Source organism: Cyanistes caeruleus, chromosome 2 (genome assembly GCF_971803275.1).
Source record: "Cyanistes caeruleus chromosome 2, bCyaCae1.hap1.1, whole genome shotgun sequence".
Lineage (NCBI taxonomy): Eukaryota > Metazoa > Chordata > Aves > Passeriformes > Paridae > Cyanistes > Cyanistes caeruleus.
Window position 1 is genome coordinate 53410758 of NC_141702.1, and position 19949 is coordinate 53430706.

At 35.7% G+C, this 19949-nt stretch overlaps 1 protein-coding gene across 12 annotated transcripts in view; it reads right to left on the reverse strand.

The window, feature by feature from the left end:
• PTPRK (protein tyrosine phosphatase receptor type K) overlaps positions 1-19949 on the reverse strand; it is a 382447-nt gene that overhangs the window by 205879 nt on the left and 156619 nt on the right. For all 12 annotated transcript variants that reach the window (XM_086877038.1, XM_086877024.1, XM_086877026.1 and 9 more), the window contains exons 4-5: positions 2619-2700; positions 683-798 (exon numbers count right to left, since the gene is read on the reverse strand). In XM_086877038.1, the coding sequence (XP_086733164.1) occupies positions 683-798; positions 2619-2700 (198 nt within the window). The remainder of the gene's footprint in view (positions 1-682; positions 799-2618; positions 2701-19949) is intronic.

Sequence of the window (19949 nt, forward strand, 5' to 3'; positions counted from 1 at the left end):
CCATCACCATAATACAGAGGAGACTGGGTATTTTGGAGGGATGGTGGTGTTAATTTATTTTTTTTCTTCCTTCAGAGTAAGAAGGGTTATAGTCTGGTTATAGTCTCAAATTCTGACATACATACAATTCATACTATTCATACATACTCTTCATAATTACACATGGGTAAAAGTTAAAGTTCCTCCTATTATGGGGACAGATAAAAAGGATATGTAGCAGTCCTTTCAGGTTTTCCCAATTAATATGCTACTGAGTAAAACTGATATGCACACAGAAGTACAGCCACATCCCTCCAGCCACCTGCTTGGACAAGTAATTTACGTGATTTAAAAGTCCTGAAAAGTCCTGTGTTACATCTGTGTATTACTAGATCCCAAATGCCAGTTATCTGCATTTAATAATAATAAATTTTGATACAGAGGAGTTGATTTACAATGGGACAAGGCACACAATGCCTTTAAGGGCCTATCTTATCCCAGTTCCACACCAGTTCTTATTTTTAGTCCAAGCTTTACAACATTGCAAAACTGATTACAAGTTTCTCCATTGAATAGACATAAAATTCCATTTAAACTACATATTTTACATGCAGAAGAATAAAAGGCTTTGAATTTTAAACATTTATTCTCCAAGAAAGCAGCTTGTCCTCTAGCCAAATAGACTTGCATGAGTTAGCCTTACCTGGAGCCATAACTTGTTATTCACTGCATCTCTCCCTGTAGCAATGCACTGAAATGTAGCATTCTGCCCTGCATTGACCTCTACATCCCCCAGCCTCAAAAAATGTGGAGATTTATCTGTAGAGGGGGAAAACAAAAATTAAAAATAAAAGTCATTACGAAAAAATAAAGGTAGCAGAAACATTATTATATCCCTCAACCTCCATGTTTTAGCAATCTTTGGCTAAGAAAGAAACAGAAGAAAGAAAATTATCTGTTTCATCTGTGTTCAAGGAATGCTTTCACTCCTTTCCCTCCTCCTCTGGTGATTCCACTAACTTTAAGTTATACATGTGTTATAATAAATTCTTTTTAAAACAGAAGTCAAAAGAAGGAGATTAGATGCCAAAATGTCAGCAGCAATGGACAAGAATCATCCCAAAGACTTTTGACTGTATGGAATCCATCATACTGAGAAAAACCCAATTTGCAGCATACTGCTCAAGCAAATAGATACTGTTCATGTTATTTGCAATGCAACTCAGAGCTCTTGTTTTGGAAAACAAAATCATTTGTGTCACTGAATACAGTATTTCAGGAGCTGGTAAATCTATTCCCCACACTGAGAAAGGCTGTAGGAAGTCTCAGCGGCACAACCACCTGAAGGACTTACTAGACCTACAAAAGCCAACAGAAACTTTTGAGGAATGGGCACATTACACAGCTCACCCATCCTTTTCTCAAGAACAACTTAGGAAAAGAGTAGCTGAACTGTTCTTTCTTTGTGCTTACTAAAAAAACATGACGCACAGGAAAAAACATTAAATTGGAACAAACAGGGTTTAAACATCAGTAACAAAAAGAGCTTGTCTGAATACCATAACATACTGATAATGTGCTAGGATGACTGTACCCAAGTGCCTTTTGTTTTGGCACTTCAAAACAAAACACAAAGAAGAGGAAGAAAATAAATATGAAAGCCAGGCACTGAATCCAAGCAGAGCTTTGCTGAGTACAAACATCAGATAGCTGGGCTGACTGAAATATTAAAAAGGTAACTCACTCAAATACCCTTTAAGCTTGGTAGCTACTGAGAGCTACAGTTTAAAAGGGTTTGAGGTAGAAGAAAACAAGATGTGAGGTTGCCACTGGAACTTTATTATTTGGCATCATTTTGCAAAGTTGGGGCATGATGTTGTTATGCCCTGGTCATTTCATTAAGCAATTAAATTATCAGCCATGTACATTCAAATGAAATCATATTTTACAAAGGGTGTGGTCTAGGGGAAGATGAGAAGAGTTAAACAGAAACAGATTGCAAAAAAAAATTGATAACAAGTGCCAGAAATGCATAGCAACAATTTCTTCCTCACAACCTTTTATTAGTAGAATATTTTCATTGTCACAACTTGTGTTTGCATATGTGCAATTATTCCCCAGGATTAGCAGGGAAAATGCCTGAAGTCTGTCCACAAAATAACAAACTAAATGCAATCCCTCAGCTGTTCAATAGCCAGAAGCCTTTTTTTTTTTTCTTGTTTGTTTTTTTTAATCTATTTTATCTGTTTAGAAAGAAAAACAAAAAGAGAAAAAACAAAAGGGGTAAAAAATCTGATAAACCTCCTACAAGCATCTGCCAATTCAGTTGTCTTTAATCAGTGAGTATATACATTAACATTAAAACTCATTTTGATTATGCACACCAACTGCATATGACTAAAAAGACACACTGAAGAATGCCCATTTTTTTATCCCTGTATAATTTACTTCTGGCAGAAAAATATTTCACCCAGGTAAATCACTATTGCAATCACATTTCTTCCTGGAAGCTGCAACAAAAATACTATTGAAAGAACAAAGAATATCAGTGATCAAGTGATGAAAACTGAGCAGTCCACAGCAATATCAAATATGTCCTGAAAAGACAGAGAAAAATGCAGCTCTTAATCATTACTTACCACAAGGGTAACTCAGGACCTGGATGTCATCAATGGCAATGTAGCCATTTCTTCCATCTGAGACTTCAGCTTCAAATATTACCTGTCAAAATGAAAGAAAAAATGTTTACTACACTCATTTCTACAGAATTCCCCCGGTGGCAAGCGTGTAGATATAAGGCACATTGCCTTTTTCATTTAGTTGAAGTTCCTACAAGGTTTGACAACTGAATGGAATATTTATTACTCAATGTGGTGCAGTTCCATACCATTCATATACATGGCTTGCTTTGGATTTTCTGTTCATAGCATACCAGAAAAAACATGTTTAACTACATACTGCTTTAGCTCAGCTAAATGTGCAGACATGATTCAATTCTGAAAAAATGCCATTGCCCTCAGACAGGTTAGGCATCACAGCACACAAGTGATCAACCAATTTTAACAAAATCTGTATTCTTCCTGGAGGTCACAATATAGTCTCCTGTGACCTTCTACAGCACAGTTGCACAGGAAAACACAGAAACAGCGTCGCACTCCCCAGTGGTGACAAAATGAACAGCTGTAGTGTGAGATTTATGCAGTTGTCATTCACTTCCTTCTTCCTTCTCACAAAGCAATGAGGAAATTCCTATGCATGAAGGAAAAGAAGAGACTGTCTTCACATCCAGTTTCTTATCCCACCCCAAACGGGGAGTTAACAATGAAGAATTGCTTGGTGGTGGCTCAGAGAGCTCCTGAAATTGTGCTTTGACTGCAGAAAGAGAATGCCTGTGGGGAATGTATATTTTGATAACATTGGACACGATCCTTCTTCCAGTTTCTTCAGGCATTATTGCTAGAACTGCACTTCTAGCCAATTTCTTTTTTTCCCCTTCTAATTTTCTTTGCACTCAAGTGGAATTTAGTTACAAAATCCACTTCATTCTCTGCCTCTTCCTCCTGCCTTGGCCAACAACATTGTGATGAAAATTAATTCAATGTCTGGGAGTCTTACTTTCAAAGAGTGCCCTGTCTGTTGACATTTCTGACCAGAGCACTTTTTGACAATGTCTACCCATTCTTCAGGCATTTTCAGAGAGATGGCACTTGTTCCCAGTAGTGAACATCAATATAGATATCTTTAATAATTTGGATTATCATCTTTTTTATTTGATTGGTTGCATGGTATGGAAGAAAACTCAGTAAAAAATAAACATTATCTTTAAAGTCCTTCTGATAGACTGGCTTCTTTACAACACAATACAGTTCTATAACATACACAAATTCTGAAAGCACATTGTTTCTCAAAGTCTAGTTAAGAAATTCAAGCAACAGCACTAAGAACTGAACTAAATTTGCACCTCACTTTAACTGGGTTATTATGAATTCACTTGGAAATAACTTTGATTCTCAGGAAAGCTCTGCCTATATAAGTGTGTCTTCTGTGTGTTGATCCCTTCTTAAACTGGGAATCAGAGGAGAAAAAGCTACTTTGCTTGGGATGCTGCTGGGAATTAATTTATTTCAGTTTTTTTTACTTCTGCCAGATTAATTCTAGTAATCTGCACCCAGCAGGAGTAGGAAGGTATCAGAAGAGGAGAAATCCACAGAAAATAGAAAGATAAAGACATGGAGATCCATGAGAAGAAGAAAAATAACAACAAAAAAACACAGAAAACATGGAGGAACATGGAAAGGCTAGAAGTCTGTGAAACGTTATAAGGGACAAGGTTTACAAGGTATGCAAAAGAAAAATACAGTGATTAAAAAGACAGATATTAGAGAGCTGAGATTTCATTCATATATATTAATATACATATATAAAATCACTTTTTGTATCCATAATTGATACAAATACACCTATGAAACATTCATAATTATAGATACAATATAGAAAAAGAAGCATCTCCGTTTAAAAGATTATTATAAGGCTTCAATTTGATAACATCTGCTCACATTTAAAATGGGAAATGGAAAAAGGGAATTGCACACAGAGGTGAAAACAGCAGTTCAAAATGCTGACAAGTCAGACAAGAACCTGAGGTGGTTCTTTTCCTCAAATACACAAACTACTTGAGAAAAAACAGGCTGTTGAGCCATTGCTTTCACCAGACAAGGCTTATCCTAATAAGACACAAGTCCTTGGGAGTGAATCCTGCACTTCATCTGCACTGATGTTCAGTTTACAGTCCCAGGAAAAATGGCTTCAACACTTTCATTTTAGCTGAAAAATAATTCAGATTATCACTCTAGCCAGAACACATTAGTTGTCTGTGCAACCATAAATGCCCTTCCAATCATTACAATTTAATTGCATGCCCATATAGTACACCTCTGAGAGATGGACACTTTCTTTAAAGGAGAGAAGAGAGAAACTGTTTCCAGGGGCTGAATTGGGCTGGCACAGAGCAGGGTTATGGAGACACCAATCCTGTCTCTTTTGTACCAGAACAGACACAACAAATGAAAATGGGAAATACTGAATATTTCAGGTAATTAAAATGCTACTCAAGGGAATCAGACTTGATCCCAGAATTTTCTACACAGTTCCAAGATGATACACAAATAAAAAGTTGTTTACTTCACCAAATAAAATTGCATATCTTTGTTTATGAAGTATCTGCATTCACAAACAAATGAAGATCCAGTGCCAGAACTCCCTGAACTGGATGTGCTCCTACATATTTAGCCATTCCTAATGTATTTCTTGTCCATATACTGGGCCATTTTCTCCCTAAAACCATGCAAGCTTTTAGTGAACACAGTGTCATTTGGAAAAATCCATGGGTTTACTATTGACAGCCTTAAGAGACATTTCCATTGGTATGGCTTATACCAGACTTCCTTTAATGACCCAAATCAGTGACAAATTGATCCCAGTCAGCCTTTTATATTATTCACAACTTTGTAAACCTCTAGTATATATCCCAAATGTAAATGTAAAAGTAATTTTGTCTCAAATTTGAAAAGTCACAGATTGTTCAGCCAATCTCATATAAAAGCCATTCCCTTTTCTTTGATTATGTTCATCCTTCTCTCTAAAGCTCTCTCTAACAGCACTATATTCTTTGAAGATAATGAGAGCAGAGCTGGCACACAGTAATCAAAATATGGGTGAGTCATAATTTATTCAACAGCTTAATACCATTACCTAATTTATACTGAACTTCTTTAACCATTTTAACACTTCATTTGCTTTTTTTGACCATCACTGGGCTCTATGCTGATGCTTATGAACCCCACAGTTTTGCTGCAGAGTGGCAATGGCAAGCTTCAGCTGAGTCCATCATTCTGTGTGTGAAATTTAGATTTTATGGAGTATGCATTTTTTTATATCTCACCATCAACACTAAAATGTGACTGTCATTTTATTTCTCGGTCACTCACTGTTAGTGATTCCTTCTACAGGATAATTACATACTGTTCTTGCAATTCCAACATAGCTTTTACCTACAAACTTCTGTGTTTGCACTGTATTTTGGCACCCACTCTGGTCTCATACGAACATGATGAAACAATTCTGTACCTAAAGAAGTATCTCATAGAATGGCAGCTTAGCTTCACTGTAAGTTTGTGCAGAGGGACATTTGAAAGTCTAACTAGATTCTGTCAATCACATCACTCTTACCTATATACTTGTCAACCTGTAAATGGCTCCAAGCTAAAAATTAGGTGTATGATGAGAACAAAATAAAATAATAATAAAAAAAACATTTAAAAAAGTAGTTCTTTTGGTTTAGGCATTGGAAAATAACACATACCTTTTCATATACCAGCTCTAAATCCAGAAGATGACAATCGCTATTTATTTTATTCCAGAAATAAACATTTTGACCAATTTAAATACTCAACAGTGTTTCAATGCAATGGAAAAAGTAGTAATTATTACAGCAGAGACTCCTACAGGCTCCTAGTTATTGAAGTTCAATGCTTATGAAATACTTAAACCTCCACATTGCTTTACAGCCCTAACAATGCATCCTGCAATCATCACAATGGCTAAGCCTGCACTGGCAGGAATACAAGAATTGTACTTCTTAAGGACTGGCCTCACTGAATTTTTAACTCTTGCCAGGATCCAAAAGTTTAGGTATCATCATCATCATTAGCTCATTTGAGGCACTGATCCAAATAAGCACTCCCAAAGCATACCTAGTAAATTAAGCACAAAATGTAGCCAGGAAAGAGGGAAAACAATTCTGTAGCCCAAAGCCTACCCTTAGGAATACAATTCTTCTTAGATTTTGTAAAAGCTGGTTTCTTGTAAGCAATGCACCACCAGCACCAAGAATGGTGTTTTCAGGATTTCAGACCTTCCTTGTCCTTTCTCCACTTGATTACTTCTGACCAGTCATGTAGTGAAAGAGGCACAATCTCCCAGTTTTCACAGCAGTCTGGGCACACCATCATATATAGAAAGCAATGCCTTAGTTAGATAGCAGTGATCATTAAAGGGTTTAGTTACAACAGAAATGTAGTGTTTCATTGACAATTTTTTCCTGCTAGGCTCTAATACATATAATTAGAGAGAGGCAAAGAAGAACTGGAGATGAAAATATTAAAAAGTTTTTAAAAGGAAAAACTTAGATACTGTAATTTCCAGAAATCACTCAATGTACAACACATTTCTATTCAGGTATAGTAGGGCTTCTACTAGCTGGGTTATCTGAAATCAAACTTGTACATGGATGAATTCCAGTGCTTGGTGGAAAGGTGTGCTAAGGAGCTCTATGAAGACAGAAGTTATCATGTCTGTCATAAACCACAGTAAAACCACAGTAAAACACAAACAGTAAAAACACAAAAACCACCCAAAAAACACTGAAAAGCAAACTACAAAAAAAACCCCACAAAATCAAACAAAAAATCAACCCAACCAAACTTCAATCCAAAAGAAGCAGTGAAGTTATATCAACTAACTTCACTAAATGCATTATATTAACCTCACCAGATAAAAAAGTTCAGTCTTTCATAAGAATAGAAAAAGAAAACTTGAAAGTTTTTTCCTTCTTCAAACACACCTCTTTCATTCATTAATTTTCAGTTTTGTAACAGCACAGTAGGGTATTCCAGATATACTCAAACCTAGTACTTGCAATAGAATTGATAAAGGCTAAACAGTACGTAGAAGAAAGTTTGTTTTGCAGTAAAATAATTCTCCGCAAATGAAATATCATGCAGAGCAAGACCAATTATATATAAAACAGTAACAAATTCTATTCACTGACAAGTTTCTAGCCCTATTCAATGCTTTCACAGTGTTAAAGGCATTTTAAAACACTGAATCAAGGGTTTTAATTACCAGGAAACTAAAAATTAATATAAACATGAAAACAATGTCATGTTACAAAAGAAACACTTAATGGAAGCCAGCTGAAAGGGACAGCTAAAGAAATTTTATCTAACATATAAAAATTTTGTTGACATAATATAAAGAATTTCCCCTGTGAAAGTTACAGACAATTTTGCTGAACTAATTTAGAAATCATGAAAACATAATTAATTCCACTTGAATGCTCAAGTAATGCTGTGAGGCAGCCTTTGCAGCTGACACGACCCAAGAGAACTTCAGCACAGCAAATCAAACACTTGGGTGAAAACTTTGGAATCTCAATTCTGCCAGGGTGGCTAACACCCTATTACCCCTTTTTTCCTCAAGAAAGAAGGTAAATCACTATTTACATACCTCCTGACACTGGAAACCAAAGAAGTTAAGGCTATCTTCTCACTGGTATCTGTTTGAGCTAGTCATCCCAGATTCTTTGACCATCTCAGAGTCGCCTACTTGGAATACCTACATTCACAACTTCTCTCATCCCTAAAGTTACATTTAAGCTTCACTTGACATTGGGAAATCTGTACTCCAAGACTGATCTCAGTTCGTGCTCTCTGGTGAATAATCACACACAAAAAACATGCCTTCAAAGGGCCCTAAAGGGTGATCTTTTAGGCAATTTATTAGTGGTAGGTGACCTAGTTACCTATTCAATTCCTGAGGAAAAAATAATAATAAAAAAAATAATAAAAACAAACAAAAAAACAAACCAAACAAAAAAACAAACCAAACAATACACAAAACCACACCACAAGTGTAAAATCATCTCTTTGCATGAAAGCAAGAACTGTAGGTGAGGTTTTGTCGGGCTAAACAATTCAAACAGGACAAGAGTTAACAATAATATTTTACCTCCACAAACAAGATACAAGTTCTAGCAAAGCAAATAATTAATATGAAGCATAATAAGCCTTCAAAGGACCTGTATGACAATTGTCTAGTGGCAGGAAAAGCTAAAAATTAGAATCGGTGACCCTGGAAACCACTGTGTTAGTAACGAACACCAGAAAGAAAAAAATTCACATCTCTGCATTTATCTTTGCTTACTTCTTTCAAGTTGCTTATGCCAAATGTTTCTAGACTCCTGCCTAGAAAATGTCTGGCTGAAGCACTACACACAGATGTGTTACAGCTACTCTGGCTTTGGAACAGTAGTAGTTTATCATGTGGGAATACTTACAGTTTTGTAAAATCCCACCCTGCTCTTGACTGATTGAAGAACTTGAAGAAGAAACATCCTTACATAGCCCATAAACACCAGATCATCCAAAAACCAAAACATTTTTTTAAGGCTGAAAACTCTTAAATGATTGAAATTTTAAAATAACAGTACAAAGATATGACTCTTAACCATGGGCGACAAAACATTGATGGCACTTTAAATCATGACATTTCAAGGTTAAAATTGGGAAAGTAACAGTAAGAGACAAGTTAAGAATACATATGAAATACTCAATGATTTGCTAATTTTTGCAATAGACTAAAACCTTAAGGAAACTCTTCCCAGTAGCACAGAAGCAGCCCTTTGTAAAATGGGTAGCTACCTGAAAATGCAGCAATACAAGCCTGGCATGATGCCACTTCAAACTTAGAGAAGAGGTCAGTCCTTTTTAACATTCAATGACCTTTGGGAATTTCCTATCATGTGGAAAAATTTTAAGCAGGACCTTATAACCCACAGAGGTGCCTTTCAACTTTGACCATTCTGATTTTCTGAAACTGCTGTCCCACAAAATAGTTTTATTTCACTTATATTAAACAGAAGGGCTTAAATTCACTTTTGACTGTCTATCTTCCAGACATTCCCTATGGGTTGGATTGAATATAATCCTTTTCTCTTTGGAAAGTGTTAATTGAAAATTTTCATGTATGCATTTTACAACTTTTATTATTTACTACATGTATTCTGCCAGAATGCTGGCTACCAACTAACACCTGCCTGTTTTATGAGGATTCCTATGAATCATGTGGGGGATGATGGAAGAACTATTGGTATAAGTCACCTGGAATGGTTTGCTATCCCCTTCCACTAATAACCTAGTAAAAATATAATATCATCCATCAACCAAGTTTTGAGCTATAAAAACTTATAGCTCAAATGAAATGAATTGTATAAAAACGATTGTTCTCCAGCAATCATTTTTAGCCATGAAAAATGTTATCTATCCACAGCCACAGAGAAGCAGAGACACATTCAAGGGACAACACAATGTATTTCCAACAGTCTTGCCCTGCTCTCCGCAGTTGTAGGGTGAGCTCACAGATACTTCATTGCCAAATGCTGACATCTGAATAAGCAAGTTTTTTTAATAACCCATAGCCCAAAACCTATTGTGTTAGTTCCCATATTTCCATGTGAGAATCCAAGCCTGAATGATCATGCTGCCCTGGACTATGGAGCTGACTCAGAGTAAATACAAAACTGACTTGTATGCTTTTTCATACTTTTTTTTTTTTTTTTTTCATCTCAAAGCTTTTTCTGTGTTTTGGTTTAATGAATCAGAAGTTTAAGAGGGCAGTCCTTATTTTCTTCTTAGTGATGACAGTTTATCAGCAGTAACTACAGAACCAGCAAATCCATATATTTATCACGGATAATCACAGGGCCCTAATTTACAGGTAAAACAATTGCATGGAAAGGCAACGCAAGCAAGTTCTCCAGAAGCACATTACAGAAAAGAAATCAAGTATAAAATGGCTTTTGTCACAGTGAAGCAATGGAATGCAAGCTAAACTTTGTTAACCATTAATTTATTGCTCCACAGTGGCTTTGAACAAATCAGTTTGACAGGCTGCACCTTTACTTTATTGTAAGCAGCACAGTTTCCACATAGAGTTAGAGTAGAAGAACAACCCCAAGCCCTAAGCCATGCCTAATAACTGACTCAACTCCTTTATTTTTTATTCCTACTACAACTGGAAGATATTAATTCCTCATGGTTGGTAAAGTGAGAGCAAAGCCTCCCAAATTCGTATTTGTGGATGAAAATGCAAAAGAGTCAGGTGGTTCTCAAGAGCATGATACATTGAAAATGAGACCCTGAAGAAGAAAGAGCTTAAACGTTTGCTTCTGTATTCATAAACTGATACACATTTTTTAAAAAAAAACAGACTATATCTCCATAGACATACAATGGTACCCACAGCTTTTCACTCTAAAATTTAATTTTATAGAGCAAAAAAGGAAAAGCAAAAGACAAAAACCAAATACAAAGCCAAAAGCACCCCAAAAACCCCAAACAAACAAAAAGCACTAAGCAAATCTTTCAAAGGATATTAACTGACATTCTTGTACATGTCATGTCTAGGGTATATACTCAGGACCAGGTTTTGGTGATTTTTGCCTTCACTTAGACTACCTAGAGAGCTACAAAGAAAAAACCTTGAAAAGGTCTCTAAATACACCAGATATGCCAGACCTCCAGATACTAAGATGCAATTTCAACAAGTCTTTCTGAAAATTTCTTCCTGCTTCTGAAAACATTAGACCAGGAACATTGAAACCATTTAAACTGTCACTACTACTTGGTTATACACAATAGCTCAAGCCTTGCTTAATGAAATCAGACAAGTCAGATTAATTCCTTAATTTCCTACTTAAAGAAGAAACTTGCACTTGAGATTGTAATGGTGAAATATTTATTTTTCAGGGTACTTCTACATCAGAAATAGGCAGAAAAGAAGATGAAGCAGGAAAAGTAATAGATGTGGAATCTGTAATATTTAGTAGATAAATATCAGTCAGGAACAATACCAGACCTAGATTTTCCCACCATTGGCAACGGCCAGTGTGTTAAATTAACTCAGGAGGGATTCTCAGGTATATTTTTCTGGGATATTTTTAGAGTTTCCAGGCATTTTATCATTAACAGTAAAATAATTAAATACAGAATCTTTGTAATTTCTTCCATTTATTTGGAGAAGAAAGCTAAAGGTATTCAGCTCATATCCTCAGTTTGCAGGGAGAAGTAAGAAAGAGGTACATACTATTAAGGAGCTCAACAAATGAAACTGGATCGGAGCAGAGAAGACAAGTTACTGACAAGTCAAGACAGGCACATCACACAAAGATAAAAATTAACCAGACAGAGACTTGGGGGAAAAGAACTTCCTCTGCCCCCTTTAAAACCCTTAACTTCAATATATCCACTCAAGTTTTATTAGCTATGTTCCTTTCAACCTTCCCTCTATTATCAATCTGCAAAGACATTTGATACTTCAACTAGCCTTTGCACAAACAAGCTAAACTGAAAAGTCAAACAAAGGGATGATGAATCCTAACTTCAAGAGAAAAGGGTCTCTCTGTTCTCAAAACAAATCCATTTTCATTTTTCAGCTGCTGAAGATTAATACTGAGCAGACCTTCTTTGTTTCTTCTATAGGTGTACCACATAAGCTATTTCAGCAATTTTGCCTACAAAAAAAATTAATGTTTCTGGTCTCTGGTATTGCACATGAATGTATCATTTTTCTCCACAGAAAAAGAAAGGCAAAAATACTTCCCAAATACATTTGTCTCCTGAAAGAGAGAAGTAACCAAGAATCATTCATAATCATATCCTTTGGACTTTTTCAGGATAATGCACCAACTCATGGTTGCTTGGGTTTTTTTTAATTGTTCAGAAAAATAGCTGTGAAACACCAAGCAATTACTATTCTTGAAACAGCTTAGGTTTTATAATGAGCAGAGCAAACTTACCAAAGCTTCTTTTAATTTGAAACCCATATTTTTAACATGCCTATAAAATAATTTTCTAACAGATGGATTATTAAATGGCAGAAAAAGATGGCTTAGATGAGTACTAGCCTTTCACCTCATAAAATTACAACTTTTATCTACAATGAGCAGATAAGAGAGAAGGACATCCTTAGCAGTAACCTTCAGACAGGTTCAAGATAAACTTCAAGCCCAGGACAAACACATTTTAGAATCTCTGCTCTCAAGGTTCATTGTTCATTATTATAAGCCATTGTGAGTTATTAAAGACTGTGCCACTGGCTATTAAAGGAAAGTAAAAACCTATATTTAAACTACCTTTTTTTTCCAGTGAGGGGGAAGAGACACTATCCCACCAGTGGATCCAGTTGATATCTGTATAACAGCACTCTGCATAATGTTCAACACAGTGCTTTTCACTTACATGACATTTTATAAAAGATGACAAAGGCAATTCTTAAGTGGGAGTAAATTAGGGTTTGCGATTGGAATGATGATTTCTCTCCTCACCAGATTCAGGCTTCTGTAGTCACAGGCAATTATCATCATGTTCTGTTCACAAAGGTTTGCAAAACACCACAGGCCACAAGAAATTGCCAACATTAAAACACAGCTCTAACAACCACAGACAAATACCAGGCAAAAGCCAAGAGTACATTGCTCCACCTCAATAAATACTGAGAAGACAGTGCCAGTGTGCATTACAAATTCTCTCTTGTTTCCTACTGGAAAATCCATGTAAATTTAAATTAGAAGAGTTTACCATGGAATATACATTTATTTTATGCTCACATTTCAAATACATGTGCAATTATATTTATATTCACAATTCTAAAGATGAGCTACAAATATTATTCCAAATCCACATCTGTGTTAAAAACTACAGGCCTTGATCTGTTTATACTACATCTTCTGGATATCAGTTCTCAAAAATCTTTTAAATAAAACCACAAGCCTAAATGTGGCACAGAGTTTGACTATACATATATACATATATTTATATATATACATATATATGTACACATATATATAAGATCTGGTTATATATATCTAATTTCCAAAGGAGATACCAGAGACACTAGAGGACAACAAGTTATTCACTTACAGCATGTTAAAATATTTCTGCATTTAGTAATTGATATAGAGATGTGTGCATGAACGTGCCAATACATACTTTGAATTTGGACAAGGTATTGATTACACATAATAAACAGGGCACTGTGTCTCAGCAAATATTAACTATGTTTATCCAAAGACTGCTAATAAACTGTCAAGACTCATTATGCCATTTTTAGTTAGCAACATTTACAGGTATTTTTATAAGTTCAACTGATCCACACAGAATTACCAGATTCCTCTCTGCTTTCCCTTGCTTAAAACAGACCCAGCCCTTTTCCATGTAACTTTTAGGTTCTCCTTCCCACACGGTGTGGCAGCTTTGAATTAACAATGCTGATTGCAATGTGTGCAATTGCAATGATTGCACCCGACATACAACACTGAGTAAGCCCTTGTCTTAGCTCTGTAAAAGAAACACTCCCTTAACTCAAAGGTAACTTGTATAACACTACCAAAACAAACACGGAGATCCTAAAACAACTTTCAGTGTTTTTGTTCAATGTCAGACTTTCCAACACCCTTTATAGAAAATAAAAATAATTTTGGGGGAAAATTAACATGCAACATTCTCCTTATGCAAACTTAATTTTGCCTCATTTTTCCTTTCCTCTATCAGGAATTTCTTGACAGCTTTGTGCATTCCAGACTCTCTACTCATTTGCCACCTTGATTATCTTGTTCCCCTCACTCCTTCCCAGAATACACTCAATTTTCACATGTTAAAACAAGGCTTCCTGCAACTACAGCTCCATCTTCCTTAATTCTCTGTCTCTCTTTCAATGTTGGCATCTCCAAAAGAATAATTTCACTACTCCATTTCCTTGGTTCATCTTTCAAAGCAAAGGTACCATCACCAATATGCATCCCTCAATAAAGCTAAGATTCATTTCCATCCTCATCGGACTAGGTTAGTGCTCTCTCTTCCAAAATTGAGAGCACTTAAGCTTCCATAGCACAGTTTTCCTATAGGTCTTCTATTTAGATGTCATCTGAGGTTTTTCTTGTTCCTGTAAGCACTGGGACTTCACAGGAGCTTTACACCAAGCTAAAGTCTCATTCTCTGCTTCCTCATCACTGACACCCTCAAGCACTAAAATATAAACCAAAATTTATTTCTGTTCTTTTGAAATGCAAAGTTAAAATGGCAGGGAAACGTCTGGTGAGGTAAGCAAACTTTTTCCATCTAAGACAGCTGATTGAAAGGCCAGTGCACAAATCAAATAAATGAAACAATGAGACTGGAAATACAAGCATCAAGGCATCACAAGGCAACAAAGACACCAAACTAATATTCAGTTGGCATGAATTCCAAACTCCAACTGATTACTTTGTCACATCTGGTGTGATGGACATGTCTGGTGGGCCCACTGCTGTCATGAAAATGAGTATCACCAAACAGGGAGGAAAAAACACACACATAATGTCCCTAGATCACACTACAGATAGTCCTAGATTTTACCTCATTTCCAAAACATCCAGTAATACAAGAGCCAATGCCTAAAGAATTTTGGAAAGAAAATAGTCACAGATTTCATGAGTTATTTGTATTGCTCACATTCTTCAGATTTTCTTCCAATAATCTGTCTCTAATCAGTTTGGAAACTGGAGTGCTGTACTTTCTTTTGCTGCTGCTTCTCTAACACTTTCTCAGCTGATAGTACTTTTGCAAGCTATTCTGCCCATTTCCATTTCATCCACAGATATAAACTGTGCTCACACACACACAGACTTCACACTGTATATAAGAAAGGCAAATTCTACTCTTGCTTAATATGAACAGACCATATGTCTTTGAAGGCAAAACTTAACATGACAGAGAAATATGTAAAAACAATTTGATAAACAGGATTTCACTTTGCTTCCAAGTACCTCAGCCACGCATTTCAGACTCTCTCTTCTTGCAGTTTCAAGCCAGATATGCCAACCATGTCAGCCAAACCTCAGCCTGAGGTTTCAAGGCTTTCCAGTTACAACACCCAGCTCTTTGGATTCCAGAATTCTAAACAGATCTAATCTCCCCACAGTGTTCATACAGCACCAACAATTATATTCTCTCAGTGGAGTGTGTCGGCCGCGATCAGGCAATCCCTGTCCTGTCACTAACCAGAGCCTGAGATGTGCCAATTGCAGAAAGTTGATAAAGTCTCCATTATTGGAAACTAGATACCAGAACATACACACTCACTTAAAAAACATGCTGTCTCCTGCACTGCACTTTCTCCTCAGCTATCCTGGCCTGAAATGATAACCATTAAATTTTGTATTTAATTGCTCAGTCAGGTAAGTTATACTTTGGCTAAGGATGCATAATAAATAATATGAAGAGTAACCAAATGCTTATAAAATATTAAACAAGAAGCACTTGCAAGATTTAAGAAAATTGGTGTGATTAGATCTTGTCTCATGGTGTTGTAATGCCCCAGAGAGGTTCAGTTAATCATGTGTCACCTAAAGCAGCAGGACTATTACTTCTGAAAAGCAAGCTGAAACTGCAAGCCTGAACAGTAGCTTTAACTCAATGCCTGTGTTTACTTTAGACCTCAACTCGTGATATTTGAGCACAGAAGCTCTACCCAGATTTAATTATTTTAAAACAAACACCACACAAAACCTATCCTTTTTAATTTATTTCATAACATTTGCTAAAATTACTTTTGAACACCTTGCTTAGAGAACCATAAATATGATTCAGTAACTTTTATGGCCAGCTCCTTTATAGACAGTAAAGAGAAAATGTTTCACCAACTAACACACCAAAATACTACAAAATATTCAAAGATCACCTTTAATTTATCAGCATTTGCTGATAGCTACAATGACTGATATCCCAGTGGATGGCTTCTCCTTTGCAATCAGGATGGGAATTAAACAGTGTACCTTGGTAAAGCACACTTCCATTTCCATCAAGGTAAACAGTGATAGGACAGGGCTATTCAAAGCATTTCTGTTTCCCTCCCTTACAGTGATTACTGTTTAATAATGGCAGATACGACAAATTGAGTAATAGTCATTTTGTCCTTTGGCATATCTGGGTATCCTTGGCTTAAGCTTAGTCAATCCTTTGCACAAAACCAAAGTCAAACATCAAAGTCCTGACAAAAGTAAGTGATGAATAAGGACAATACAAACTAAAGGAGAAAAAAAAAACCCTGTGTGATCCATTTCTGTGCTGTAAACAGGTCTCTGAATGTGAAAAAATTCAAGGTATTTGCAGAACAATAAATTCAGTGGATGTCAAAATATCTGGGGAACTCAGAGGCTATTCATCTTGTGCCTGAGAGATATGGAGAACAATCCCTTACTAACAGTCACGCTTTCTTTTCCTCCTTCCTCTTATGCTGTTTCACAGTAAGGTATTGAATGCCTCAAATCTTACATCCAGCACGGACTTGTGAGGACAAAATGCTTTCATTGTGAGCCAAGCAATTTATTATGGACACATCAGGGTATTAATACACACCTGCATGTGCACACAGGGTTCTTTTCCCCTTTACTGTCTTAATTGTCACTTTCTCTAGCACCATAAGAGATTTCAAGATACTGTAAGAGAGCTTCAATAAAATCTTCTGTTTGCTGTAGAAACTTCATCCACATACTATATAAAGGTCCAGAGTAAAAAGGGAAGTGTACTATTACCATAACAATTTACTTTGAGTATAAGGAAACATGAACAGATGGTGCATAATATTCAAGCTGATTTATTTATAGTTTAGACATTTATACTTGATTTCAAACCACAAAAAACTTGATATCTTTTATCCAAAGTAAACTTTTGATGAGTACCGGAAGACAGAGGTACACAATTATGAACAAAAAAAAGTCATTAGGTTCCAGGGCTTTAAAGCACAATTCTATGAAGTATAAAACCCAAAGATTCAGCAGCATCTCTCACTATGCCTCAAATACTCTCCTGTTACTATTATGAGTTAAACAAATACAAAAATAGTTAAGCTGGACATATATTAAAATGCTATTTTAGATAATTTTGAAAGAAATAACCAAACCACATATCCCTACCACACACTTGCGACAGTAGAATAGTCCTTAACTGAAATGGGAATATATATGACATACACAAAGAACAATTTTTAATTATCAGACATTTTCATTTCTAAGGGGGAAAATCCAGGAATACCATTAAAGGGAATGTTTTTGACACTGACACAGGGTGCTTATTTCCAGACTCTTATCTGAAGACTTATTATATTCAGCAGACTCCTGCATCTCTGTGATTAACTCACTAAAGCACCTCATGACTTTACCAGCTTATAGAGCTCTAACATAAACCATTACATTAACTATCACACAAAAACCAGCTCATTCATTTTGAAGATGCTCTTCGAGGCATTTCCTCCATGCTCTTATACATCCATACATCAAAAACTGTAAATATTTACTATGTAGTCTCAGACCAATTTTTACTTAGTTTCAAACTCTTCAACCCAGTGAACAGTGGAAGAGCTAATCAGTGGAGGAGCTAATCAAAGGATAAGATAGAGAAAAAAAATCAGGGTTTGAGTTTGATTAGTTTTATGTTTTTCCATTTTCCAGAAATGTTTTTACAAAAAAAAATAAAATAAAAAAATATTAAATAAAAATTGTCATTGCATTAAGCGTTCCTAAAATTGATGCAATTTGAAATTAATCTCACAGCAGTTAGCTGAAATTAAGTTTTTTGGTGCATGTAACCCGAGGAAAGTGAATATAAGGAATGGAATATTATGCCTACAGAAATGTTCATGTCCTCTCTAAAAACTAGCCAATGAAGACTGTGATTCCAATATTTACATGTGAGTAAGACTGTTACTTAGATGTGAGACAAGAGTAGTTAGAAAAGCACATGCCATACTCCATACAGAAACTTTTCTAGGTTTGGGAAAGCTGGGAAAGACACCATTTTAATAGCCCAGTGTATAACAAGGGCTTCCTTGACAGGTTGATACAAATACCAACACTAAACTACATGAAAGTAATGACTAAAATTTCTTCTAAAATTTAAATAAAATCTAACACACTTAAAAACTTACATTCTTAATACTGAATTCACATCATCCTCAAATTGGTTGTCTTGCCTCAGCTGCCTTTTTGATAAGTAAAACTAAAGTAGATTAAAACCCCAACCAACCCAAACTTCCCCACCTAGGCCATGAAGGCATAGATTTAACTACAAAATCAGGTCAAGTCAAAATATTTTTCACTGACAAACCAAAGGATAGCATCTCTTTTCACAGATCAGTAGCCAAACTACTTGTAGGAAGTCACTGAATTAAAAAGACGTTCCATAAAAAAAGTGACCACTGTATTCAAGATGATGTCTTCATTTTTAAGCTTGCTCCATTCATCAAGTCAGAGTACACATAAAGACAGATGTATGTAAAGATTTTTTTTTCAAGAAAATATTATTTTCTAAACCATAATTTCTTTATTTTTTTCCCCCTCTTTCCAGTCTCCCTGACCATCTCCTCTTTCATTGTTTCTTGCCCTTTTTGCAAAGGATAAAGTACCTTTTGCTATCCTCTGAATGGAGTTTCAAGGATAGTAATTTGATTTCTTTCATTTAAAGTGCTCCACTTAATTCACACAAAGCCATGAGGCTTCTATTCAAGGGTATTAATATATTTTTCAAACAGATACCTAAAAGCTTCCTACATAAACAATATCTTCATTTATGAGGTAGTACTGTAAAAATAAAGCCAGAAGTTGAAAATGTCCCATAGCTAGCAGCACAAGTCTGGAACAGAAATTTAAATTACTTGATGCATAAATAAATTAATAGAATCATGGAATCATTTAGGATTGAAAAGACTTTGAGAACATCAACTAACAATTCTTTATTCACACTCTTATCTGAAAATATCTGTTAATGTCCTTTTAATGCACTCATGCAGAAGCCTGTGCATAAAATTTAAGCATCTTAGCTAGAAAAAAACCCCTGAAATCTTGCTTCTTAACTACTATACGCTATTTTCTCCCTGGGAGGTGGGAAAGTCTTTTAACTCATTTTGAGGTTGTCCCTGCCAGCTAAGCATATGCTTACTTTGATCCAAACAGCAAGACCAATTTTCCTGAAAGCCACTTTTCGAAAACACATGTGGCTAAATACTCCACTGAAACAAAAAGTCTTCACTGTTTACTAGGGTAAATTTGACCAATTCAACAACTGACTTCAACAAATCCAGCAATTACATACTTCTCTAAG